The 25996-nt window shown below is 43.9% G+C and overlaps 2 protein-coding genes and 1 long non-coding RNA gene across 5 annotated transcripts in view; 2 read left to right on the forward strand and 1 right to left on the reverse strand.

The window, feature by feature from the left end:
* Positions 1 to 561: 561 nt before the first annotated feature.
* LOC129381740 (uncharacterized) lies at positions 562 to 19772 on the forward strand. 2 transcript variants are annotated; one of them, XR_008609863.2, is made up of 3 exons: positions 562 to 651; positions 736 to 780; positions 19537 to 19772. It is a non-coding gene; the product is annotated as an uncharacterized lncRNA (long non-coding RNA). The 2 variants fall into 2 exon arrangements; XR_011891222.1 differs by lacking the exon at positions 19537 to 19772 and adding an exon at positions 5283 to 5543.
* On the reverse strand, positions 5601 to 23739 carry LOC126517828 (store-operated calcium entry-associated regulatory factor-like). The gene is made up of 8 exons (XM_050167630.3): positions 23403 to 23739; positions 21645 to 21823; positions 15699 to 15809; positions 15118 to 15170; positions 10195 to 10454; positions 7954 to 8062; positions 6026 to 6150; positions 5601 to 5740 (listed from the first exon to the last, which is right to left on the reverse strand). Exons 1-8 carry the CDS (start codon positions 23491 to 23493, stop codon positions 5715 to 5717), a joined length of 954 nt encoding a protein of 317 aa, XP_050023587.2. The 5' UTR covers positions 23494 to 23739; the 3' UTR covers positions 5601 to 5714.
* Positions 23740 to 24354: 615 nt separating this feature from the next.
* Ythdc1 (YTH domain containing 1) overlaps positions 24355 to 25996 on the forward strand; it is a 55582-nt gene continuing 53940 nt past the window's right edge. The window contains exons 1-2 of one of the 2 annotated variants that reach the window (XM_055064834.2): positions 24355 to 24481; positions 25012 to 25101. In XM_055064834.2, the coding sequence (XP_054920809.2) occupies positions 24454 to 24481; positions 25012 to 25101 (118 nt within the window). In that variant the 5' untranslated portion in view covers positions 24355 to 24453. The remainder of the gene's footprint in view (positions 24482 to 25011; positions 25102 to 25996) is intronic. The other variant, XM_050167411.3, reaches the window with a different exon arrangement.

The raw sequence follows: 25996 nt of genomic DNA on the forward strand, positions 1-25996 counted from the left end.
TGGGAGTAGCGGGAGCGTCCCTATGGCAGTAGGGAGGAGGGGAGTCGGCGCTCCTTACAGAGCTAGCGCGGTCGGTGAGGTCACGCGCATCCTCGTGAGCAGACTCATTGAGGTTCGGGGGAGCCCCCTAGACCGACCCTACGTGAGCGGGAAAAATTGAATTATGCGTGAGAGCATATGGACTCGAGCTGCTAAGAAGACGAGCAGCTTGCTTGGCGGTGCAACCCTTTTGAAAAGCCCTAACTGCCGTTTTGGAACCGCTATAGATCTCGGACGGTCGTGGGCCCGTGTGACGGACGTGCATGCACGCTTTCAACCCTTACAACTTGCAAAGTTCTCGGAGACGCGGCGAGCACTTTGGGTTTCAGTTATTTGAAAGCATCTTTTATTACATAACTAATTCTAAACAGGCAGAAAAAATAATAACATGAAGGCTTTGTTTTTAGTATTTAAAATACCTAACAGTTTCTTTTTACTTTTGATTTTATTATATGTTTTTTACGTACGGCATGGGGGCTATGGCTTTTCTGTTGCCATGGTTTCGCATCTTCTCCCATTGGCTCCGTGTTCGCGTAGATCCTGGGTTTCGCGCGCTTTCTCAAATAGCTTTTATAGTTGGGCTCGTGGAGCCAGTCTGCGTTTCAATCGAAGGTAAGTGTTGTCAATTGCTAACTGTTTCTGATCAGTCTGGCCTGCGGACATACGCGTGATGGCCTTGTTTTTCACCTTCTTTAGAGCTTACGGTTGGCGGAAAGCGCGCTATGGAAAGCGAATACGAAAGTAAGTTATCGTCGCATTTTTCATTCCTCCCACGCACGTTTACCGCTAGTCTGCCGCTTTTAATGTGCAGTCCGGTACTATACTCTCAATGTCACTCGCATAAAAAACACGCAGACGCCTCTTTACTGGCTATTGAGAATCTGAACAACCAGGAAAACAAGTGAGCATTTAGTCGCGTCAACATGGCGTCCATGTCGAGACCGACTGCCTACCGTCGCATCAGCCATGCCGTGCAGGACGACGTGTGCACGTTATTGGAAGCTGCTGGTGAACATATTAAAGCAAGGAAACTTCCTGTTGTCGCGTCCACCTCCTTTCGGCCAGTGGAAGTTCCCAAACCACCTCCGAACCTCCAAACCACCTGCGAGTGGCGGCATTTGTAGCGGTGCGCAGGAATTTTGCGATGTGGACAAGACTGGTGACAGCATTCATAGCGATCACAGCTTTCCGGTGGAACCCGGCAATGTGCTTGACAGGTGCCACAGAAGCTTTACACAGCAGGACACCGTAACGGATTCTGGCACAAGCACATTGTTGAAAGAACTGGACATTAATTCCATCATTGAAAGAAGACCTGCAACAATACAGCTTAGAATCGAATGTACCTCACGATGGCGTCACAAATTTTTTAAAGGTTCTTTGCTCGTATTCTTCCTTGCGTGACCTACCAAATAGTGTGCTGTAGTTACAAGACAGAAATTGATACTGATGCTAAGCCTGATTAATGATATGCTGTAGAATTTTATGCCAACTGTTTAGGACAATTTTAAAAAATATGAGTAAAACTAGAATCCGGTTAGCACTTCTCTATTACCAAGACATCATTTACGCTGCAAAGCTTCCAATGCTAACTGGATCCTAATTTAGATTTGAACAGTCGGATACAGCTCAAGTCTGCAGTGAAGCCGCAATGCCTTCATAACCGCCAGCCACTGTTCCCCTGTGAGGCTGCTTCAAACTTTCCCAGTTGCCTAAATAAGGCGGTAACCATAAAAATATAATTATAAGCACATAATTTTGCACGCTTTCACTCGTCCATTGCAGCGGAACGGTGAAAGGCTAATTCTTTACTGAACTGAAATAAAACGCTTGCTTCGCTGCTACTATTTATTGCCGAGTTTCACTTCAGTTGGCTAGGAAGTTTCAAAAGTAAAATGGGGTCAGCAGTGAAATGAACTGCACCGAAGACTTTTGAAGAGTGAAATGCTCAGACTCCATACACTTTGTCCATGTCTGTTGCACACGTCATCGCTTCCACCAGTGAAAAGAGTTCAATAACAGCAGGCGCTCCGGAGGTATCAAGTACGACGCCGTTTTGAAAAGGTCGCATGACAACGATGTTGTTTGCTTCTGTGATTGGCAGGCGAAGTAACACAACCCCGCATGGTCTGTGTGCCTTGGTTGCCCACTGCTGTTTTTTAAAGTTGTATCCGACTATAGAGAAGCTGGCATGCTCTCGCTTTTATTAGCAACTTGTTGCTGCACATTTGCTTGTATTTTAGATTGGAGAATGTTGAAACTTTTGCATCGACCAACTGGCAGTTTTAATCTTTCATAAAATTGTAAATATTTATGTGTATATATGCAAAAGCAAGCAATGTAGGGGTCAAAAGATTATTGTCTGTTTGGAGAGCTGCAATTGTAGTAGAAGTCTGAGGTTTGATTGTTGAAGAGGCCCGAACCTATGTACATGAAGCTACCTTCTACCCACCACAAAAATAATAGTTTGGGGCAAAAAATGCTTTGCATTAATGATGCGCTCAAGAATGCAGTCCTTGACTGCTGCTAATTATAGAACAATTTAACAGCACATTCTAGCAGCTTGTTATAGATGGCACACATTCTTTTAAATTTTGTGCTGTGCATTCATCTTTGGTAGGATGCAAATGAACTTTATTAACGATGATTCACTTTTACACGGAGCACACAAGCAGCAATTAACCCGGAACAGCACTAACAAGCAGTGCATTGTTCGTAGATCACTCACTTTTCTGGCAACTTTGCCATTTCCTATTTCACTTGCTTCAAGAAGTTTTTTGCATAAGCTTACTCGAAGCAAGAGGCCCTCTAGTGCCCTTTCACTATCGCAAGGCTTCCAAGGGTATGGTTGGAAATCGACGAGCATTACTCTGTTCGGGCCTTATTTGCAGTACTAAATATCCTAAGCATAACTGCGAGTCAGCCTAGTTGAAAGAAATTCATTTTTAAAAACACTTTGAGTGCAAAACAAACAGGGATGAAGAAAAGGAGCAACACAAAGATGATGTGTTGCTCCTTTTTCTTCGTCCCTGTTTCGCGCTCAAAGTGTTCTTAAAAACTAAATATCTGTTCACATTGAGCATTACTGTGAGGAGTAGATAAGATCCCCAGCATTATCAATGCCATCCTGTGAAACTTCAGCAATCTGTCTATACCTCAATTTTTTCCTACTTATGCTCGCTTTGCGACTGATTTTGGTTCCTTCAATACGTCCTGTGAAAGCCTTTTGCATGCATTTTTTGCCGTCTCATGCAGCTGCATCTTTTAACACTTTTCACACATTTTTGCAATTAACATTCTATAAAACTTGACCTAACATTACCGCAGCTGCACAAGAGTACAAGTTCGCAAACCTTACAGCAAAAATTTGTGAGAGTTGGTAGGCATGCACTATGCCCCATGTTGAAGCTTCAGTGTTTGCTGCAGCACGGTATTGTGGCACCATCCTCTTTGCACTCGTTGACTGCCTGTCGCCTCTGAAATTTTAATGCGCGTTTTACAGCAAAGCTGTTAGGGGGAGTTTTCCAGCTGTTTTCATGCGGCAGCCTGGCGGTGGTGTGGTCGACATCATTCAGCAAAGCAACCTGCATCAGAGTCTCTCAGTTTTTCGCTTTTAAACATAATTATCAGTGATTAAATATAAAAGTTACCTTGCATACACCTGGCATGAATAGGAACAGCTTCTTTGCGCAGTTTTTTTAGCCAGTAATCCATAAGTTTCATTGCCTAAGGAACTGAATAACTTGGCAGGTAGTCTCGGGCGAGGTAAAGGCTGCTGACAGAGAATGCACTGATTCCTGGTGCAATGATCGTTTTCTAGAGGTGGCTAAAACGAACTGTGAAGATATTTTCAATGCGGATGAGACCGCATGTTTTTATCAGCTCCTGCCAGACCGGACGATGCTCTTCAAAGGGTAGCAGTGCAAAGGAGGGAAGAAGTCGCATCTTTGCGTGACAGTCCTGCTCTGCTGCAATGCAACAGGCACGAAGAATATTAAACAGCTCGTCATCAGCAAATACACGAAGCCTCGCTGCATGAAAAACAATGTCATTACCGTATGACTACCATGCCAACAAACAAACCTGGATGACTAGAGAACTCTTTTCCGAGTGGCTCATCAAACTTACCGACCAAATGAGGAGGGATGACTCAAGAATTCTGCTGCATATTGACAGCTCTGCTCACACTGTGAATGTTCGCTTGACGCACATTCGCTTGGAGTTTCTGCCGCCAAGCGACACGTCCTTGCTGCAACCCCTAGACCAGGGCATTATAAAGAGTGTGAAAGCAGAATTTCGTAAGCACCTTGTGCAGCAGTTATCAAGCTCTGCCTAAAGCAGCCGACTGCAATCAATATTTGTTGGGCAGTGGAAATGCTCACAGGAGCTTGGTGGAACTTGAAGGCGTCCACCATTAGCAACTGCTGGCAAAAAAGCAAGGCTTGTCAAAGCACCTGTGCAGCTTGAAGATGGCCTCGAGGTGACTGACAACCCAGTAGACCTGTGGACCGAGGTTGTGGAACTGCTGCCCGTTGTCTCTTCCTTCGACGAATACATGGAGAGTGACAGCGTAGCACTAACGGCGACGGACCTGACAACCGAAGAGATGGTTAACTGCATTCGCGACGTCTCCAGTGATGATGACGACCCAAGGAAGACTGTGGGTCATCAAACACAGAAGATGAGATTGTGTCGAACTCATCATTTTCATTGCTTGGTGCAATGACATACCCGATGAGGTATTGTGCAAAGTGGAAAATACAGATGCATTCCTAATCGGTCGTGCATGCTGCACTTGCCAGAAGACAATAAGAGATTTTTTCAAATAAAGCAGCTGTGAAGTGAGTGAAACATTTTTATTTGAGAGCATGCTTGTCTGCAGATGCATCTACTGCCGAGGTACGTCATTTTCATTCCTAGGTGTTGCCACTGGCTTATAACCGCGAGTTTTTCATTACAACGATATTTTAAAACAGCGAATGATTTTTGGTGGTCCCACGTGATCGAGATTTGACTGTATACGATTTTGGGGAATTGAGAGCAGCCAACAATGCAGCATGTATGGGAGCAGGGTGGAGTCAGAATGCACTTGTGGCATTGGCAATAATTTCAACAGCCAGGAAATAAATACCTCGTGTGTTTCCGAAGCATGTGAGAACATGTATATATACAGCTTCACCGTCTTAGGTGAATCAGTTGCTCAGATCGGTGTATTACATCAGTGATAATATTTTTCTTTTCAGCTTTATCACCTTTTTCTTTTGACTTGACACACAAGAAGCTTCAGACAAGATGATGCAAGCCAGTGCAAACATTAGGTATAACATGCTATCATGGATCAAAACTGCACATGAAAATGTAGATGACAAATAGACTGACCAACTTTTGTAGTCTTGTCCTGCACAAAGAACCAAAAGCTGCCAAAAATATAAAGTGATGTACAAGGCTTCACAACCTTAAGCTATCGGCACTGCAATTTCAGCAGGAAATACACCACTTCAAGGTGAAAAAATAGTTTATGGCCAGGGCTCCAGAAAAAGAAATACAAGAGAACAAATTGGTACACAGAAAGATAAGATAATTTTATTTTGATGACATGATTTAGGGTCATTCCAATGGCGAGATCAGAACTTGATGAAGATGTGCGTTAGAATTTCGGCTGGCCACTGTTTTGATTACCTTCGTCGCGTGCCTCCGAAACCTGTGAATACAGAAATGCCGGTCATCAAGGCATAGTTACTGCAGCTAAAATAATGAAAAGGAATGTTGAAAGAGGTCAGCAGAAATTGAATAACTTGGCATCATGGGCCTCACTCATTATGTTCTTGCACAACAGCTCTGAATGAAGACCGAGTATTACCTCATATAAACGCATTGCCTATGGTAAAGACAGGAATAGGACATAGAATAGATGTGACATTGTTTGAAACCAAAAGAAGGGATTTCGTATTTTATATTTAGAGTTCAAAACAAAGCATTCACTTACCACTGGACGAATGTGTACCACTTGATGTCGAGGGTCCACCAAATGACGAAGGTGAGCCAAATGACGAAGATGAGCCAAATGTGCCTTCACTGGGGTAGCCATACGCAGTCCTGTAGCCTGCGTTACTGCAAGAATTAAGGATGGTAATTGGTTTAGTTGACAGATGGACATGATAAGAAAGTGCAAGAAGTGAAATGCTGTGCAAGCGCACTTGTGGACACAAGCTTAGGCTATATTCTTTAGCAAGTGCATGTTTGGGCTAGCTGTTCCACGAGGGCCACTTGTTCTACGAGGGTTAGGCTGCTACCCTGGAATAAATGTGCTAGATGGGTGATGAGTGGGTGCTAAAGACTAAGTTAACTGCCAAGACAGAAAACATGAGAATGATCAGGTCTATGACAGTTTGGAGCTATATCCTCAAGTACCTTGCGCACCCAATAAAGGTAATGGTTAGTCCATCTACATGTGATCCCGTTTTGTCGCATACACTTCTGTTGATCTAAACAACCAATGTGTGGTGGCGGTAATGTTCTTTAAACTTGGTGATACATGTGTGCACAATACAGTCGAGCATTCGCTGCTGCGGCACTTGCGGCACCACCATGTTTGACGGGATCTTTGATGTGCCGTGTTCTGTGAGCAATGGTGAAATAGCCATTTTAGAGTGCAGCTCTTAGGCGCCTGTTCTTGGGTTGAGCATTGGCGTCCCTCGGTGTAACAGAGCGACCACGTTTGTGCCACTGCTCGCGCATTCATCGTCGCTTTCTTCCACAGCTGGCTCCGATGCCATTCGTCACACCAGCATTCTCATACTGCCCCTCGCACTCATGCCGCTGCTGGCGCATTCGTTATAGTCTTCTTCCACAGCTGGCTCTGATGCCATCCATCGTGCCAGCGTTCCCATACTGCCCCTCCCTCAGCGAAGGTGCTGACGGCACTGGCCTATAGGCCCACTAGCAGTTGTGGCGATTTTGGTCTCAAATTCATTGCCTCAATATATCATGAAATGAAAACATACATACAGCTGCGCTTGAATTTTGCATTAGGGAGTATCGTAATCGTTGGGACACTTTTTCCTGTCTATAGTATGCTTGTTCCCAATAAATGACTTGAGCATCGATTTTGAGCTGGGGATAGAAACTCGGCATGACTGACAGCAGAATAAATGGATATTAGTTACTCTTCAATAACAACGACCCACTAGAAAATGCACACCATTCCACCACCTTGATTCGCTTTCAGAGCAGTCTCCAGAATAGAGTTTCATACAATTAGTAGAAGGAACTGTGCTGCCAGTGTATATGTGAGCTGCAAGCACGGCGATTCAGCCACCATGGGAATGAATGTTAGTGCACGGATTTGCCTAAACTTTGTCTTTCTGGCTTTAATTGGCCTCGTGACATTGCGAACTGACCATTTTGAAGAAAGTACTGTTTATAAATAATTAAATAAACATTATTATAATTGCTCGATGGCAGGAATCGAACAAAGGACCTCGAGCACAGAAGCCGAATATTGAAACCATTACGTCACGGATGCACAGACAAATGGGACCACTGCAATTGGCAGCGATTATGCATGTTCGCAGAGTCCTATTGACTTCTGCATTTAGAAAACTACACATTGCTCTGCAATTTTTGCTAATAAAGGCAGATAAAGTGTATAATAAAGAAAGCCACTAAAACATCTGAAGGCATAAGCACGAAGATCATACAAATCCATGTGCTACCCATCATTCTTATGGTGGTTGAGCAACAGCAGCGCCAGAGTTCCCTATAGTAATTATTGTTGGAAAATCTATGGTGCCCAGCACCTTGGCATAAAATTACGTAAATTTCACATTTATCAACAGTCTATCATGATTCGTGACTGAAGGGGATACAGGCTTATTAAGCAAAAAAGAAGCACAAGCTTGTTTCTCAACTTACTTGCGGTTTCCCATGAGATAACCCAGCAGGCCACCTGCAGCAGCCCCAGTCCAGAAGCCACCTCCCCCCAAGCCACCAGCAGGACTATAGCCAGGAGCTGAGCCACAGCCTGAAAAGTTTACATGTGTCACGCACAGCCAGCCTTCATGTGATACACTTTCATGAAGTGCAGAGCATTACAGTCCAAGCATAAAGCTACAGCCATTATTAAAAAGAATCCAAGCTTAAATTACAAGGTTTATGCCCTGAAGTGACAATCCACATATGAAAGGTGCTATAGTTTACTTTGACCAGCCCGCGTTCTTTAACATGCACGCAGAGCTCAGCGTCAAAACCATTCTTGCATTCTGCTTTTATTTATTTAAAAGATACCGCAGACCTTTCAATTTTAACATGAACCGGAAGCAAGAGTGGCGTTAGTTATACACAAAAAAAGAAATGCACAGATCGCAGAGTACTTATAGAGCCAGCTAAGTTATCGTGAAAGGGCCATTAAAAAGGGTGGTTAGTGCTTGTTTGAAGTTCTCACAAATAACCGCTTCTTACAAGTCACTCCCTCATTTATTATTCCACTCCTTAATTTCTAGCCTTCCAGCGGAATGCAGATGTTAATGCCGGCAATCAAGCCTGCAACCTTTATGCCCAGCCCCAGAATGCCATTGCTAATAAGCTGCCATAACAGGCAAAGGAGCCAAGCATCAGTTGCACTAGAGAAACAGGGAACGGAAGAAAGAGTGGGGAGTTCCAAACATACACATGTCCCATTTGCTGCTTTCACAGAAGAAAAAAAAGAGGGAAAGAGAGAAAGAGGCAGAGTGCTAAGACTAACTGTATGCATATCCAAAGCTTCACATCATGTCTATGGACGGGCACTGAATTCAGCCAACCCCAGGAATTGAGCAACGCCTGTGCTGCCTTCTGAGCTAGTCACACATGTGGCCACCATCTGATCACCACCTTGATCACCGAGAATGTTCTCGAGTCCAGGTGGCCTAACACAATCCGAAGTAGATGGCAACAGCTCCTGTAGCGACAGATGAGGGTGAAAGTCGGCACAATCCTCAAGTCAATGACTGTTGCACGCACCAGCGCTAATGGTACACTATTATGTGTAGGACAGGCCTAGCGTGGAAGCTTGGGCTTATTCGTGATTCACCGGAAAAAGGACACAGCGCAAAGAAAACTGACATGAGAGAGCGACACACACACACAGCGCTGACTTGCAACAGTTTATTCATGAAGCCATCAAGAAATAGATATATAGGGTGCTATCATACGCAATATCTGAATGATCGGCAAAAAACTTGGAACATCATTTGCAATGCAGATTTTCTTCTAGGAAGCAAATGTGATTTTTGCAGCCGAATACAGCGGAGTGGTATCCCGTCGACCTTGAGTCATCTGACATCGAAAAAATCTCAGAACGAACACGTTACAATCGCACTGATTCACAATAAAACCACTACCTTCCACACTGTCGGTGGGAGAAAACGGAATCCGCACATACCAGTGCGAGGAGAAGAGCGGCGCGGCGCGCTGGTTTGAGGCTACGTTTTTGCTTGCCGAAGAAACGGTCTATACTTCGACACACTGTGCTCCCTCATGGGTTGCAGAATCAAGCATCGTTCCTTTCTTTAGATCAAAATCATCACGCCGTCGGCTGTTCTCTTTGGAGTGTGTGTAGAACGATCCCCAACCCGCATGCTGCTTTGAATGGCTGCCTGCGACCGTCGGCGAAGCGGCAGGGGCACTTTTTTCCGCGCCATGCATTGTGGGTCGCCGTAGTCTGCGCGTGTTCGGATGGAGTAAGAGCCTTCTCAATGTCGGGCACGTCGTGCCGCATTGCCCGCGTCTGGTTACGTAGGCATAGTCACTGTAAGCAGGCTTCACCCCAAGGCACCTATGACTTCATTTGGAACTTGTACAGACAGCTCTAGTCATAGGTGTACATTTCATTTGCTTTACATTATGTGTGTGATACCATTGCAGGCACAGATCTTGCATCGGTCTGCCTCATCTGACTGCGCTTTCAAAAGGAAGAGTCGCTTGCCAAATTTCTTCTTTGTCCTGTGTTTCTATTCTAATCCAGCAGAAGACTTTTGCAGCCTGACATTCTGAGTTGGCTGAAGACATTTAGCCAGGAACTCTGCAGATGCCAAAACTCAGAAGACAAAAAGTTGTTACAGTGTGTTGCCTGAAGGCAGCACTCGTGCAACACTCATCCGTAAAGGGTTGACTCACCTGCACCCGTCTGATACTGGGGTCTGAAGCCTGGAGGTGGAGGCGTGCCACCACCCCCGCCGCCACCGCCAAAAAAGCCTCCTCTAGGTGAGCCTGGATAGTCGGGTGGTGGATCGTCATCATATCCTGGAGGGCCATCATTCAGCTGCCCTGGAGCGAGGCAGTTCCGGTAGATGACAAAGATGATAAAGGCAGCAACACCGAGGAAGAGGATTGTTTGGAAGGTTGAACCAGACTTGGAGTGGCTGGTGTAGGCTGAACTGGAAAGCAGAACAGCAATAATAAAGGCCAACTGAAAAAAATTAATAAGAATAAATAAAAAAATAATTATATATAACTTAGGCCAACTCTGTTATAAATTTGTAGTATCCGAGTCCTTTGATACTTTTACTGGTCATGAAAGTTCTCTGCTATGCTATGGGAGGGAGAGCTTCATATGCTGCCAACAGTGCACAGCGCCGCCACCAATTCAGAAGGGACACTCGGCAAGCCATGCAGCAGCTGGCTGGTGTGTTTGTGTTGTAGCAGATTTACGTGGTCTTTTTGCGTTTTAGCATGTGCAGAGAGGCTCAAAGGGTTCTCAGGAGCTTGAACAACGTCAAAGACCTGTTGTGTGCAGCAGTGTTGTTACAGCTACAGAGGGGTGGACGAAACGAGCTTCCAACCTTCGTGGAATCAACCACTGAGAGAAAACATCGCACAGACAATGCGATTGCCACAGCATCTGTCCTGATACATATACCGAGTGTCCCAGCTAACGTTAGCCAAGCTGGTAAAAAAGTAACGAAGAAAAACATTCAAGGCCGTTTGGCCCTGCTAAGGTAGATGACCAGTGGAGCTGTAAACATTATGGTAAAAAAACTTGTGGTAAAGACTTTATTGAACCACTCACTGTCACTTAGTATTGACAGCCACAGTGGCTTTGTGGTAGCATATACACTACTTGTCATACTCGCAACTGCAAGCACATTCTTTGATAATGTCAAATTGATGCACGTACGCCACTGGGTGATCAGTTGGGCCAGACTGCTGTGGCATCACAAATGATATGTCTGCAACACTAAATGCATAAACCACTCCCTTTTCCATCCCGACACATCCACATTGAAAATCACCGACGACCACCACAGGGGTAGTGTCACCACAACCAACCCAGGCAAAGTGAATAGCCATGTACCTTATGGGACTATGAGCCATTACATTTTTTGCTTGCTTATGGAGGTATAAGCCATTGATGATGACAGTTTTCTTCAATATGCTGTTCTGTAAGTTGTATGTGTGATTAGAAATAATGTAAGCAATGTTCGCTTCACTTTGCTGAGTGCTTGTAGCCTCTTTCTTACGGAGCTACGAGCCGTTGCATTTTTTGCTTGCTTAAGGGGGGTATGAGCCATTGGTGATGATAGTTCTTGTGTGCGGACATGAAAATTCTATGGTGCCCTAGCAAAATACAGCTCCGCTGTAAAAAGGAATAAGAAAACACAGTGCAAAATATAATTATGAGACCTATGATGTTCGATTGCAAGACTGAGTTTTTTTTTAATAATAATAATATAATATTTGGGGTTTTACGTGCCAACACCACTTTCTGATTATGAGGCACGCCATAGTGGAGGACTCCGAAAATTTTGACCACCTGGGGTTCTTTAACGTGCACCTAAATCTAAGCACACGGGTGTTTTCGCATTTCGCCCCCATCGAAATGCGGCCGCCGTGGCCGGGATCCGATCCCGCGACCTCGTGCTCAGCAGCCCAACACCATAGCCACTGAGCAACCACGGCAAGTGAGGTTTTTTTTTTTTTTTTTTTAACAGCTTGGCTAACATTAGCTGCGGCACCCTATATTTATTTGCACTTAACAGGTGTTGAAAGGTACTTCTAAAGTTGAAATGCATGATTGTCAGCTCTTGCCAGCCATTCAAATAGAGTTTCAGGCTCTGTTGATCTCGTTCAGCGAATGTTGGGCCTCGCTCAGCAGACTAGTTCGTGCAGCCACTACAGACGGACCTGAACTAAAGGATAAGCAATTAGGATGAAGGGACTGCTTTTGTAGTTCAGTTCTGGCCATAGCCATTTGAAGAGTTGTATGGTGCCCACATAAGAAGCAGGAAATGGTGACACTGCATCAGTATGTCATTTCTGCTGATCGAAGGCTGTCGGTCACACTTTCCGGTGCTTCTATGATCGAAATGCGACTGCATATACTGGTAGCCATGGAACAAGATTGTGCAATTATCGTACTTGGACGAATCTAACGCTCACCTTTGTTTAATAGAAGGTGCGTTAAATTTGCATGCACTTTACAATCGTAACGAAGACAATGGTTGCGTAAGCTTACAAGAAGTGTGGCATTTCTAATGCATTAAATATAACTGAAGATGACTTTATGTGGTCGGTAGACAGCACAAATTAGGCTCCGTCAGACTCCGATAGCGCTTAACCGCTGAGGTTCAGCTGTGTGCTTGTCTGTGCACCTTTGTATGGTCCATAAGATCGTTTCAGCACAGTACTCATCGACCCAGGTTCCGTTACTTGATGCGCTCGGTAGAATTGGCACCAGGTTATATTTTTTTTTACATTTGGGCGATAATATAAGTGCGCGTTACAGTTGGTGGCACGGTACAATCATGCAAATACGGTACCTCACATTCCAAACATTTGTTTACGCTCTCGCGATTCGCCAGCACCACACTTTCATTAGAGGTCATCAGCATAGCGAGGCACGAGCGGCAATTGAACTATGCCTACTCTGTGACGTAGGAGGCAAAATGAATGTTCAGAAAGCGAGATGCATGCATTATCTCGCTCCTGTAGGTATTGTTCACAACCTATAATGTTCTTATGCTGACATTTGTTTGCCTCTTATGCCAAATGGACAACAAGTAACAGCCCCCAAAATAATGCAGTGCGTCTCGCTCAGTTATGCGAGTATACAGCAGGCATCAATGTTTTCAAAGCAATCTACATGCTCTCTAACTGAATGCTTATACGCCACATAGTTTCCTTTAACAATACTTCACTGAGCAAACTGTATGCACAATGAGTTCTAAAAAAGAAACACGAGAACCAGCTGTCAATAACAGCCCTCCATCTCCCAGTCGCTGTTTTCAAAGAGACCCCTGAAGCCTCTGGCCACTAATATCATGCAGCTCATCTCGGCTAGTGTGATGAGACGACGCTCATACTGGCAAATCAGCATGTCTTGCAATAGTTTGTCATTATTTCGTGTCAGCGCTACACATTTTACACTGTGCTTCAAGTGAACAAACAACTGTGACTGTGCGTGCCGGTGTAAACAAATGCACCAATCGGATGAATAGGTATTCAAATGCGGAAAGTTGTGCACACTAACTGTTTCTTGCCGCGAATATGCTAAATGTCCTGTTGAGAATGAGGTCAAAAAAAAGAAAGTAGCATGCGTAGACAGCAGCGGCAGAAATTTCACGATGGCCATATTGGTGCAGGGGGCTGTTGTGTCAATGCAGTGTCGCATCAAGGTCGTTTGACTTGTGTGCTGATGATTCCACTCTTGCAGACACAGCTGTCGCAGGAAGTTGGCAGACCAAAATCAGTGTCATGTCAGCCTAGTGAAATCGGGTCTAAATCCATCTGCCTATTCCAAACCGCCAACATAAGCAGAAGACAGCGGTGATCACAGCCTCCTCGTATGCAGTGGCACCCCTAGCAGCAGCTGCTGTTCCTAAAGCAAATTTGGTCTGAAGTTTCGTGACCAACAGAGAAGTATCGAAGGACTCTGGTAGTAGATACAACGGAAGCAATCTTGGCAAGGCCGCAGGGCTAGTAATTGCATAGTTTCATTAACAGCAAAATTGAAACAGCACCTAAGCAGGTGACATGTGCACCTGGTGGTTGTCGCTATGATGCAAGTCACAGCACACATCTTCAGAGATTTTGTAGGGTGCCGGGTGCACCGCCGTATCTCCGAGGTCATGCCAAGGAGCCGTGTGTTCTAGGTCACGCGTCACGTTTAGCAAGCGATAATGGCAGCATTTCTTTTTCACTTTTTTTTCACTTTCAGAAATGTCTATTTTTGCTATAGTTTCGTGGCACCCCCGCACGTACTTCAAATGTCAAATTTGCATGTAGACTCCTACATGTCTACGCTATCTTAAACGACCTTTTATGCAGTCCCAAAATTTAGTTGCAGTTCTAAAAAGTTTTGCAGCCAATTTCAAATACTGAGAAGTATTTTACCGAGATATTTTACTGAGAAGTATACTGAGAAATACTTTCTGGTTCTGTTTGCTAGCATATTTTATACTTGCACGATTTATTTGCTGAAGCAAGAGGAGACATTCAATGTTTAGCAACAGGATGCATAGCTGCTGTCTGATCATCCACAAACTTTGCCACTGTATTTACGGCCATCGGTCTAGCCAACTTGACTGATGGCAGATGATGTCTAGTGGTGCTAACACATTAATGGCAATTTTCTCATGCCAGCTTGCTGCCCACCAACATGCTGGCCTATGACGAGGAATCTTCATATTCCAGGCATACTAACAGTAACCGGTGAATGTCAAAAACGCAGGAGAGGAACCTTAAAAAAGAAAAGGGGGTGGGAGTCGGGGGCATGATGCACCTACTCTTGGCAAATGCAAGCTCCAAAATACTGTTTCCCTATGAACACAACAAAGGTACAAATAAGAAGTGCCTCAACAGTTCTTCAACAATAAGCGCACTGTTTCATGCGCAATCTACACGAATGGGCACAATGAACAGGCATCAGTGCTAAGACAGGTCACCAAATGAACCCTACTCAAAAATGTCAGGTAGTTCTTGTCTGTTGTGCAAGATTGAAGTACATTAAGATCAGGACCATGAGCGAATAGCAATCAGGCCAAAGACAAGCCATGCAGTGAACAGTGCCGAATGAGATGATAAATAAATATGGCAACTTACTGTTTCCACGATGAGCCAGAACCATATCCAGTCTTTTCCAAGCGGTACTCTAACTGTGATAAGAAGCAAAAGTGAAGTACTTGAGTTTCATTTGATCCACTAAATCAACTACCCTACCCTCATATTGAAGGGGCTTTGTGAACAGCTTTTTCCCAATAACAAATACAAATTGGTATGTCTGTGTACCTCACAATTCCTTAATACATACAAATTCACACACACAATACAGGCAAGCATGCTTCGCCTTTGAAGTAACCTTTCATTAGCAGAACTAAAAAGATAGGACTCGGGCTGGTGTCGTTATATACAAGCACAGTGTTTTCCCCACAAGGTAACCTGGAGACACATATCTCCATTTTGACACCAGTATTTCGTCTGTGCATCTTTTTTTTTTGTGTTGTGGAAGAATAATTTACTAATACAGCTCAACTAACTTTTATCCTCGGGGCCCCTTTAAAGACCAGTTGGCTCCATGCCCTAGCTTTTTTTTTCTCAGTTCACAAATGCAGACTTGCTTCACAAGATGGTTCATGACTTGGAGGCTCTAGAATCAAATTATCAAAACGGGGAAGACCTCTTACACCACATGATCCTGCCAGGATGTAGTCATCATCAGCATAATCGTAGCCTTCGCATGTCACTTCAACAGTTCCGAACTTTTGAGACTGGCTCATGTCAGCTTTGCACTCCCACTGAAAAAAAAGAAAAGAACAGTTGGAAAGAAAGAAACTGGTAAATATCTGGGTCACAGGCGCCGACTGTGGAGAGGGAGGAGGGGGTTCTGGGGCCCGAGCCCCCCTCCAGAGTTTTCTAGAGGGAGCAGAGCGCCCCTCGGCGGTGCCGAAGCTCCTCCACACACACTTAAAATGTCATTACCAGAGTTTTGTCACCCACATCATTTGAGGTTTCTTTTGACTTGCCTCGACCTTTTCACTTAAAATTTTATTCTGGCCAATAGCTTACTGCATCACTGCTGGCGCGGAAGTGCATGGCTCTTAATTCATACTTTCGCTTTGTTCCTGCAAATTCTGACAATAGGAGGACACGCGCATTAGAAGCACTAGTGTATGCTGCCTCATCAGTAATTCTCACTTCAACATTGTTTTAAATTTCCTTTGTATACACCATGCATGTAAACAATATATTTAAATATACACACAAGACAAAGTTTATTACATTTTTGTAAAAAGAAAGAAGTGGCCAATTAAAATATTTTTTCTAAAGGTATGGATATATGCCTAGAGAATGAACATATGTTCACTTTCTTTCAAACTGCTTTGTGTGCTTTTTTGACCCCGAGGAAAACCTGCAGACTTCAGTGATCCCTTCCTTCGGCACTCTTTTATCAATGGCGTGCAAAGGGCAGGTGAATGATATATGTCTCAGTACTGCTTCTCTTTCCTGTAAGCAATGCTAACGACCCATGAAAAAAAGAAAATACACTTCTAATAATTTACAATGTTTATTAGGGATAGAAACATTGTCACTGGCACACAGAGGTCATAAATATATACAAGGTGTTACAATAAACTATAATTCACCCAAATTAAAAAAGAAAAGCAATTGCATTACTCAAAGAAAACCTAGTGCATATTGTTTCCGGTACAGTGGTGTAGCTGCCAGTAATTTTTTCGATACTGATAATTGTAATTAATTATCTAACTCAAGACATACTATCCTAATTATCAAAGTGTCAATGACAACATTGTTTACAATTTGCCCTTGAAATGTGGGTCCAACTATGTTGGTCAGAGTGGATGGGATGATGTCTTAATGACAGGCTTCGAGAGAATCGCTACAATGTGATAGAATTGAGGGGGGGGGGGGGGGGGTTGGATGCACACTGTCTAAATTGCATGCATAATCAGGCAAATGCCACAAAAACGCTAACGTATAAACCGGTATATAGTGCTTGTTCAATTGTCAGCAAAAGTCGTAATCAATTAACCCATGAGATCATCGAAGCAGAATTGATTGACAGGTGTGGTGATACCTGTACGTCAAAACCGTCTACCGCCCTTTCCAGCAAGGAGCTATCTTTCTTGCGCAGAGATAAGAATTTTCTGTGGGCAGCGCACACGCGTTGCATCACAGAATTTGCCATATATGTGGTCACTTTCTTTGAAATAAAACACTGTTGTAAGTCTGCGCTCATGTGTCTTAGCCTCTCCTCTGTCCTCGTCTTGTGCCCAAAAAGCTGCCATTCATGTCCTACCGTCAAGATAAAGCCCGCATTACCATGCCATACACTGTTGCTGCCGAAGTACAGAACCCCCCGTCCTAGTTCCCCTCCCCCGGTTCCTTGCACGCGATGGAAGATGGTACACTTCCTTCCCGCTTTCCTTACTTGTACACGAGAGATTGAGCCGCGATCGTCCGCTCACGCTCGAACGCTTTCAGTCACACATACTGGCATGCAGAGACAGTGTTAGCGCCCTTGGACTTTATATAGAACATCACGGCGACATTGCCGCCAATGTGCTTGGAGTGTCCATATAGTAGTTGCTACCGCCTGCAAGTTTTTGACATTTTTCCGCTGTACATAACGACAATATTACAAGACAAAGTTGCTAGAAGTTATAAAAAAAATTGTGTGTATTTGTCTTGAGGCGTAAAGTGCGTGTCTTTTATCTCAAAACCTAAAAATGGAACTTTCGCACAGTCAAACAACTTAAAAACACACATCATTCTCTGGTGCAGTAGACTGATAAGGCCTGTGACCGGAAGTTTCTTGGGGCCACATTCCTTCTGCTGTTATTGCGCGAGCGAAACTGTCTGTAAATACGCAAATAATGATCTGCACAACTCCAACAGGCCTCTGTTTCCTTCTATGATGATAGCGTGCCATTGGTTTTGATTTCAGTTTTCTTGCCGCGAAGCATCGATGGGAGGAGGGCTTTGCTCTGATGCATGGTTTGGTGCAGGCTTAGCACAATTTCTGCTAAAATGCCGTTTTGGCACAGGATGGCTCAAAGGCCTGCTCCCGGCGCAGTTTGGTGCAGCTGTTCCACCACCGAGTATACAGAAGGTGGTTCCATAGTCAAAGACTGTATCGGTATCTCCTATTGCTTTTAATCAGCTTATTTGAGGATTTATGATGTGGGTGGGAGTGCAGTGACGTGGTATTTTTCATTTTTTCGTGGCGTTTCTTTACCAGTCTGAAAAAATTGTATGGAATTAGTACGTCGCTGAAAATACCGCTGTTAGATGTCATTGGGGGGTGCCAATAAATGCCTTATTGACACCTTAACAGTTACGACAGTACTTCTTGAGTTAGATAACTAATTATAATTGCCTAACAAAATCTCAGTAACGAAAAAATTACTGGCAGCCACTCCACTATACTGGAAACAATATGCACTAGGTTTTCTTTGAGTAACACAATTTCTCTTTTTTTTAAAGTCTTGGTGCATGACGGTTGGGACACCCTGTATACACTCCGGACACCGAAACGAGGCCAAGCCAGATTCACTCAAAATCGGAATCAACAGCAGCCATGCTCAGCAGCACTTCTACTTGGACTCACAGAAAAAAAGAGAGATGCTGCAGTATTAGTGAAAGTGAAGTATAAAACAATTTCACGAAGGAAGATCACACCACTGAGAGACGCCAGATTTTTGGTGGTGTGAGAGGACTCGGGCTGTAAAGCTGAACTGTCTCCTACTATGAGGTCTTGTATATACTCATATAAGGCCGTCACTTCAGTGAACAATTCTTCGAGGTCACATGAAGTTTCTTCAAGCACAACTGTTATTAAAGGTTAAATACATATTTGGGGTCCAGAAATCTGCCGCACAACAACCCCCCACCCCTGAAAAATTAAACCTTCCTGCCTATGAGAGCCCAAAATATACATTTAAGGGTTCCCAAGAAACCACCTATGTAGATGCGGCCAAGCATACTGGAAATGACAACATGACTATAGCAGTAGTGGACTGCAGAGAGAATCATTAGGTCAGCGGTTCGGTCAGAACAAGCTTTGCAGAAGAGGCGGAGGAAGCAGCCGTTTCCCTGGCAATAGCATCCACCTCAACTACACTAATCATAAGCGACTCGCAGACGGCTGCGAGAAACTTTGCACAAGGGCACATATCAGAAATAGCAATAAGAACATTGGCTGAATACAAAGACCAGTGAGGTATGCGTATAATCTGGGCACCCCCTCACTCCCCTTTACCCGGTAATGAGGCTGCACACAAGACGGCTCGAACTTGCAGACCGAGCCTCTGCATCGACCTTGTCGAGGGGGGAGGAAGATCGGAGATTTGAAAGAATGACCAGTTACAGAGAGATCATGCAGCATTATAGACTAAGCAGGAGAATTACCCTCTAGCACACTGGTCATCAAACAAGTCCGGTAACAATGCATCACTATGCACCGGAAATTTATTCAGACAAATGTTAATTCCGTAATACCAGGGTGGACTTCAGCCACATGCTCTGGGCCTGCCCGGTGGCCCCCGTGAGGGTCGAATTCCCAGACGGGCGGGGATGGAAGGCCACGCTCCTCAGCTCCGACCCACAAAAAAGGCACGCTCAATCCGGCAGGCCGAAGATGCCGCCAGGGCGCATGGGATCATGGCCGACGACTAGGTTGATCCCCCCCGCCCCCTCCCCTGCAAGGGGGGGACCCATTTGTGAAATTGAATAAAGTTTGTTCTTCCTCCTCCACCTATGATCAGAGTCATTTCCTACCAAGTAATTCAGTGCATGTTTTTGTCATTTAATAACTGAAATTGACTTGACTGTGATCTGGGAAAATCTCTATTTTCGGCTGTTCTCTTTTGGGGATATGGTTAACTTCACAGGATTTTGCATGACTGGTATTGGCCATATCGGTGCCTACAGGCCAAGCATGCAGTCTTGACACAGTGATAAGAATGCTGTCACTTGTAGATGCCAACTCATACAGTCCTAGCTGAGCAATATTTTGCAAGAGTGATTGTATTCTTGAGAGTGAACGACCTAGAATATTGCTGCTGTCGAGAGGGAACAATGAATTAATTTATAGGCAACAATTATACTTGTAATCTAAGCACTAGAAACTAAGATGTTAATACGTATGTAACAAGTAGATGTCGCAATGTACATTTAGTCTCAGGGAATGTTTTTATGTGGGATGTGCATGTTGAGCTACTATAGCCTTTTGAAAGAAATGCTGGTACTTGCACAACAGCAGATTCCCCCCCCCACCCCCTCCATTTTATTTTAGTTCTCCCCAATGAGATGACTCACACACAAGTATTGCACTGGGCTCATTCTGAAGGCCCTCATCATGAGCTGAGGACCTAAACCCAAATTGTTACAACACAGCTCTATGATCTATGCAGGACAATATTAAACATCAATACAGGTTCACTGAACACGGCCTGTCAGTGCCCCTAAGAAATAAGGGATAAAACTGTTGTAATGGACTTCATGCATTTAGCTTTCATATTTCAAATTCAGGATGAATGTTACCCTTAAAATTTGTGCTCTATTTCAAGCTGCAATTTCTCTCATTGAAGAATAATTGTACCATAACTGGGAAAACGCACATTTGTGACAAAAATGAAACACGTGTAACAATATTGGGGCTGAACGTGAAAGCATTGTTATCAGCCAACTTGCAGAACTTGTTCACTGCAAGCTGAGCCGTACTTCTATAGATAGCAAGGTCATAAGACCTAAACCCTGTCTGGATGTAATCAACATAAAGTAAAACATAATGAATGAAATTCTTGTCTGCAGACCGCTAACTCTGACAATCATATGGGTGCAGCTAAGCACACTTTCCTTGGGAACACCACTTTTCTGAATAAAGCTTCTTGAAAGCACCTCACCAAACTGCACACAGAATGTGCAATGAATGAATGACCATTTTCTAATCTTTTCACGGGCCCTACCAGTAGTGCCTTCTCTGAGCCGTAGCACCAATAAAACGCTGTGCTTTCACAGAGGACCCAGATGCAAGCACAGTGGGAATAACCACCATCTTGTGTGCAAGGTTGTGGTATGTTACAACAGCGCCGTACCTTTCAGCACATGCATTTGACGAGTTTTCAGTGTCGCTGACAAGATGAGAGCACTTGGGCACAGTGTAGAAGGCGATCGAAAAAGTTTTTAAAAGCAATTATTAGCAATGATAAACAACGTTTGCAGGGCAGCAGAGGTCACACACTAAAAGAGCCAGGCCAGTTCATTCTAGTTCCTGTATTTTTGTGCAATGTTAATGAAATTTGGAAGGCAAGTGAGATAAATGTAATTGTTTAGTTTATAGTAATCATTTGATTACTTTCATGGGGTAGTAATTGGTCCCTGCTATCTATTAGGTACATTCTTGAATCAACTAATTGTAAACGGTTAATTTTTTTGTGCAATGTTTGTACAAGTCTGATCTGTACCAGCTTAAGTTAGCCTTTCCACTCACTGCTAAAATTTTGAGATGTTCTTGAAATTGCTCACCAAGAAAGGCCATGTAAAAGACATTATAAATGCAATGGTATCGCAAGAAGGGAATGACAAAGGAGTAAGAGAAGACAAGTCACCTGAGTGCTGTAGCCATCACTCCCTCGGTTGTAGCACTGAACCACGGCAGGTGGGTCTTGGCAACCTGCGCTGCCTCCGAGGCACTTCAGCTGAGGCACAGGGCTCGACCTGCGGCCTGTTGTGTACTGGCCATGCCGCAGTGTGAGCACTTCAACGTCCTTGAGTTTCACTTTCTTCCCTGTGAAGCATCAGCAAAGAAAAGGAAGAAGCAGATGGCACAATGTCCAAATGAAGCAAGGTGTTTTAAGAACATCTCAAACAGCACAGAAATGGCTGTCGCACAAAACAGTCAAGATATCTTTCTGTCAGAAGTGCAGAGCTCATCATCTCTCCATTGTGTCCGACGTACCCGACAGTGCACTGTCTCAACACATTGGCAAGCTGTTTTTAAATTGTGAGCATGGTGTCCAGAAACCTATTTGTGTCGGACAGCTTTGGAAGCATGGAGGAAGGAAAATGGCAGGAGGGAGCTTCGCACGACGCGATTGAAGCCACACCTGGTGGCCCAACATGTGATAGTATGTCAAAATGCGCAGTTGGTTTTAGCATTCCCGCTCTGCGGGCAGAGCCACGGCAGGGCAGCTGAACAAGCATGCACCAAATAAAAACTGGCATAGTGGAACCGAACACCTCAACAAATTTTAATTACTGCTCCGTGATGACGCAATAGGTCACATGTTGGGCCACTATTGAGTGAATGTACGGGCTTCACGGGGCATGCACTTGCCAACACTGGCTGCGTGATGTAATGCTTTAACTTTCTCCTTCCTCTACGTTTGGAAACCTATGATGAAAACATCCTAGCCTGAGATTGGCATCTGGCTAGCACCTTTGAACTGAACGAGTCCTGTTTGAGCGAAGATAGGTTGTTCTCATTTTTCAAGCAACAGCCGTAACAGGAAACTGAAAAATGTACGTCACACATCAGGTACATATGGGACGTGAATTGACTGTAGTTGCTCTAAATGAATGTAAAGCAGCATAGGTTAACATTGACAAGAAATACAGAGCTGGATAACGCAATAGAACATAGTCCTTACGCAATGCAACAAATTTACCGCAATGCACGCGTGATTAGGCAAAACAAATGGCGCATTCAACAAACGTGATAATTGTGGCATGGCTATGCCATTACTAAGGTACGTCCCTTGTGTGAAACTAATCCAGTGAACCAACATGTTACTTTTTTTCTCTGAGTGCTCATGACAGAACTATTTCAACAACTGAGGTGCGATCGGTGTCCCGCGACTTGTAGTACGTGGTACAATTAACCAGCGACATATTAACTGTCTCTCTCTCTCTTTTATTGACAGCTGTGCGACTTTCGAACGCTAGTACTTGCGTGCGTTATGTTACGAGGCACTTCTAGAAAGTTCTACTTCCCAAAGGCGCGTCAAGCGCCGCGCGTAACCAACATTTGCGTCTTTGTAGAGTAAACACACAGTCCTAAACATTACGTTTCAACTAAATCCTTGTTTAAAAAATAAAGCAAGGAAAAAAAAAAAGCCGAAATCGGACCGCAGGGCCGGTGACGGAAGCTCAGAATAGGAACGCGGCGTTTTCCTTCTGCAAAGCCACGACTTTATCTTCCGTCGCAGCGGTGAACCAGCTATGACGCATATTAGAAGCACAGACTAGAGAATAATGTACTCGCGCTTGAACCAATTTAACAGACTCTATGAGTGAAGCAAGCATCGGCGCTTTAAAAGCCGGCCGCTACTGCGGCTTTCGATGAATGAGAATATTTGAAAACTCACCTCCCCAAGAGTTTGCAGGGTTGATAAGTAGTAAAATGACTATGAGTGAGAAAGCTAGCGGCGTACACATGCTGAAAATCCGTGGTGACATTGCTCCGACGATAGAACAGACGTTGCGAGACGAATTTCAGAGTAGACCGCGGCACATAACAAAGCACCGAAGCTCTTGGCTTCCAACCAGATTTACCAAAAATAAAGAGCCTGCATCGCAGATATGCAATCGCTACATTTAAAACCGCTAAACACCAGAACGGCGCTGCCCGAGCGACACCGACATAATTTGCACCCAACACCACCGGTCGACACTGTCTACGCTCCGAAACTGCCCGAAATGATAACGTGTCCTTTGTTTTGATTCGTCTGCATTACGTCAGAATGACGTAAATGAACACGTAATAATCAAGAGAAATAAATTCCTGTTTCTGCTGTATTAAAAAAAAAGAGAGACTACAAAATAAGACTTAACATAGTCAAAACATTTAAGTTAAAGAATGAACTCGCTTTCAGCTTCAGAAATGTAAATATAAAAAAAAAAACTATTTATTTATTTATTTATTTTTTATAATAAGCTGCATGGTCTTAATTAACACGTTTAGTAATAACGCTTTAAAAAAATGTAAACCCATAAAGTTTCTATGCTATAACCAGGTGACGTCACAGCCGTCATGTTACGGGCATCGGCGAGAGATCCAACCATGGACTCCTCCATGGATCCAACAAAGGCAACTTTTTTGTTTTCTTTTTTTCACAGGAAGGTTAGCGCTAAGTATTGTACTGCACGATCTGGACCATACAATGCGATATTTCTGCGAAATTTGCGATACGAGGCGCAGCAGTAGCAGCAGAACCGAAACCGACTGAAACTGCGATGTTAATTTCGAATCCTGTGCGTTGTAAATCCAATCGAAGCCAAGAATAATAATAATAATAATAAAGACAAGTTTGCGCATGCGCACGGTGCTCTTCGATTGTTTCCGTCTTATTGCTGATAGTTCTATGCTGCTCTAGGCGTGTTAACTTTTGCATTTCTTGAGGGGCACGGCGTAAAAGAATGACCTCTCAAGACGCCGAAAACAAAGGTAAGTTCTTGCGACCTGCTATAGTGGTCGCGACGCTGCATTCGGCGCTGTTTTTCCGGCTTCACGGCTAAAGGTGCAGTCGGCGCTCGCGAGTTCGGTCATAGGTTAGTCGTCAAATAATGTTTCTTGAACTATTAGTTCCTTTACCCGTTATTTTTATCAGCCTTCTTAACATGAATTGTTCCGGCTTGAACCTCCTCTTTTTACGTTTTATGGTTACTTGTTCTTAGCGCAGACTGGATTTAGGGTAAGGCTAATCGATTCTTTTGCTTGTTATGTGATGTTTCCCTTGCTTGTGTAGTTTAGTATAATGCAGCACCTTCGCTTGTCAAAGTGCCGCGAACTGTTGCTTTTCGTAGCGCCGAACATTATTTGGACCGTGGTTTATAGGCCTTCGAATGCCATTCGTTTTGTCGGCATGCCTCAACGCTAGAGCAACCGGAATGTCAGTCACTGGTGCGACGCCATTGGCACGAATCATTACTTCTATGTGTAGCTTCTGAATGCTTATGCAATGAAACATTCCGCAGACATGGAGGTCAACGTCTTGGACGAACTCCTGGAGAATGCTGATGACGACGATTTGGCAGCGGAGTTAAACAACGAAGAAAAAAAAGTTGGTAAGTGCATCTTCCTGAATGCTTTGAAGTCAGCGGAACTCTTCGTTCCTTTGTTTTGTTCTCTTGGCGTTTCATACTTGCGAAGCGCTTTTGAAAAATAGTCCATGTCCACAGCAGTGTTAATGGAGCGCCAATAAAGGCGAAGAGGCGATAATGCGATGCCATGGTTGAATTCGTGTTGCATTGGGCTTTGCTACTGCTCGTGTTCAATTGCCATGAAGTTGGGATATTTCTCTTGACTGTCACTTGCATATCATCAAGTTAGTGCGCAATAGCTATGTTTTCAGTAAGTATTGGTTGGCACTACCTTTATTATGATACCACATTTGTTAGGTTGCTAAATCCACAAGTCTTCTGCTGAAACATGCCCCATGTAATGATGTGACAGTATAGAGTAGCTTTCAATCAACTAATAAAGTAACTTTTGTATCAGTAATGGATGCAAGCATATTGTAAATGTGTTATGCAAGAACCTTTAGGCTGTACAATGTTCTTCCCTGTACTGTAGACATCTCAATTCTCACAAGCATGAAGTAATGAGGAATACACGACATAAGCAAAGGTACATCATGGATCAAGAGCTGACGGAAGTGCACATAATGTTACTTAGAAAAATTAACTCTAGTTTATGTAAAAAAAGAAACGAAGACTGGAGCTCAACATAACACTGTGGAGATAAGCTAAGGTACTAAAAAAAAGCTTATTGGGGCAGATATTGTCGCCAAGTAATAGTGAACTTGATGTTGCACACCCATGACCAGCTGGTTTACAAAAGGATGCAACAAAAAAAAACTGGTACAAAAGAACTCAATCAGGACGTGCCGCTTTGGGTGCGCAAAATCTAAAATGCTGTAGTAGTTGTCATCTATCTCGTATCTCCTTTCTTGAAAACTCT

Source organism: Dermacentor andersoni, chromosome 11 (genome assembly GCF_023375885.2).
Source record: "Dermacentor andersoni chromosome 11, qqDerAnde1_hic_scaffold, whole genome shotgun sequence".
NCBI lineage: Eukaryota > Metazoa > Arthropoda > Arachnida > Ixodida > Ixodidae > Dermacentor > Dermacentor andersoni.

Coding starts and splice junctions, on each gene's coding strand:
- LOC126517828 (XM_050167630.3), bottom strand. CDS start 23,493: ATGTCACCACGGATTTTCAGCATGTGTACGCCGCTAGCTTTCTCACTC. Junction 15,810..21,644: donor GTGATGGCTACAGCACTCAG/GTGACTTGTCTT, acceptor CTTTTTTTTCAG/TGGGAGTGCAAAGCTGACAT. Junction 10,455..15,117: donor TCTGGCTCATCGTGGAAACA/GTAAGTTGCCAT, acceptor TCTGCTTTCCAG/TTCAGCCTACACCAGCCACT.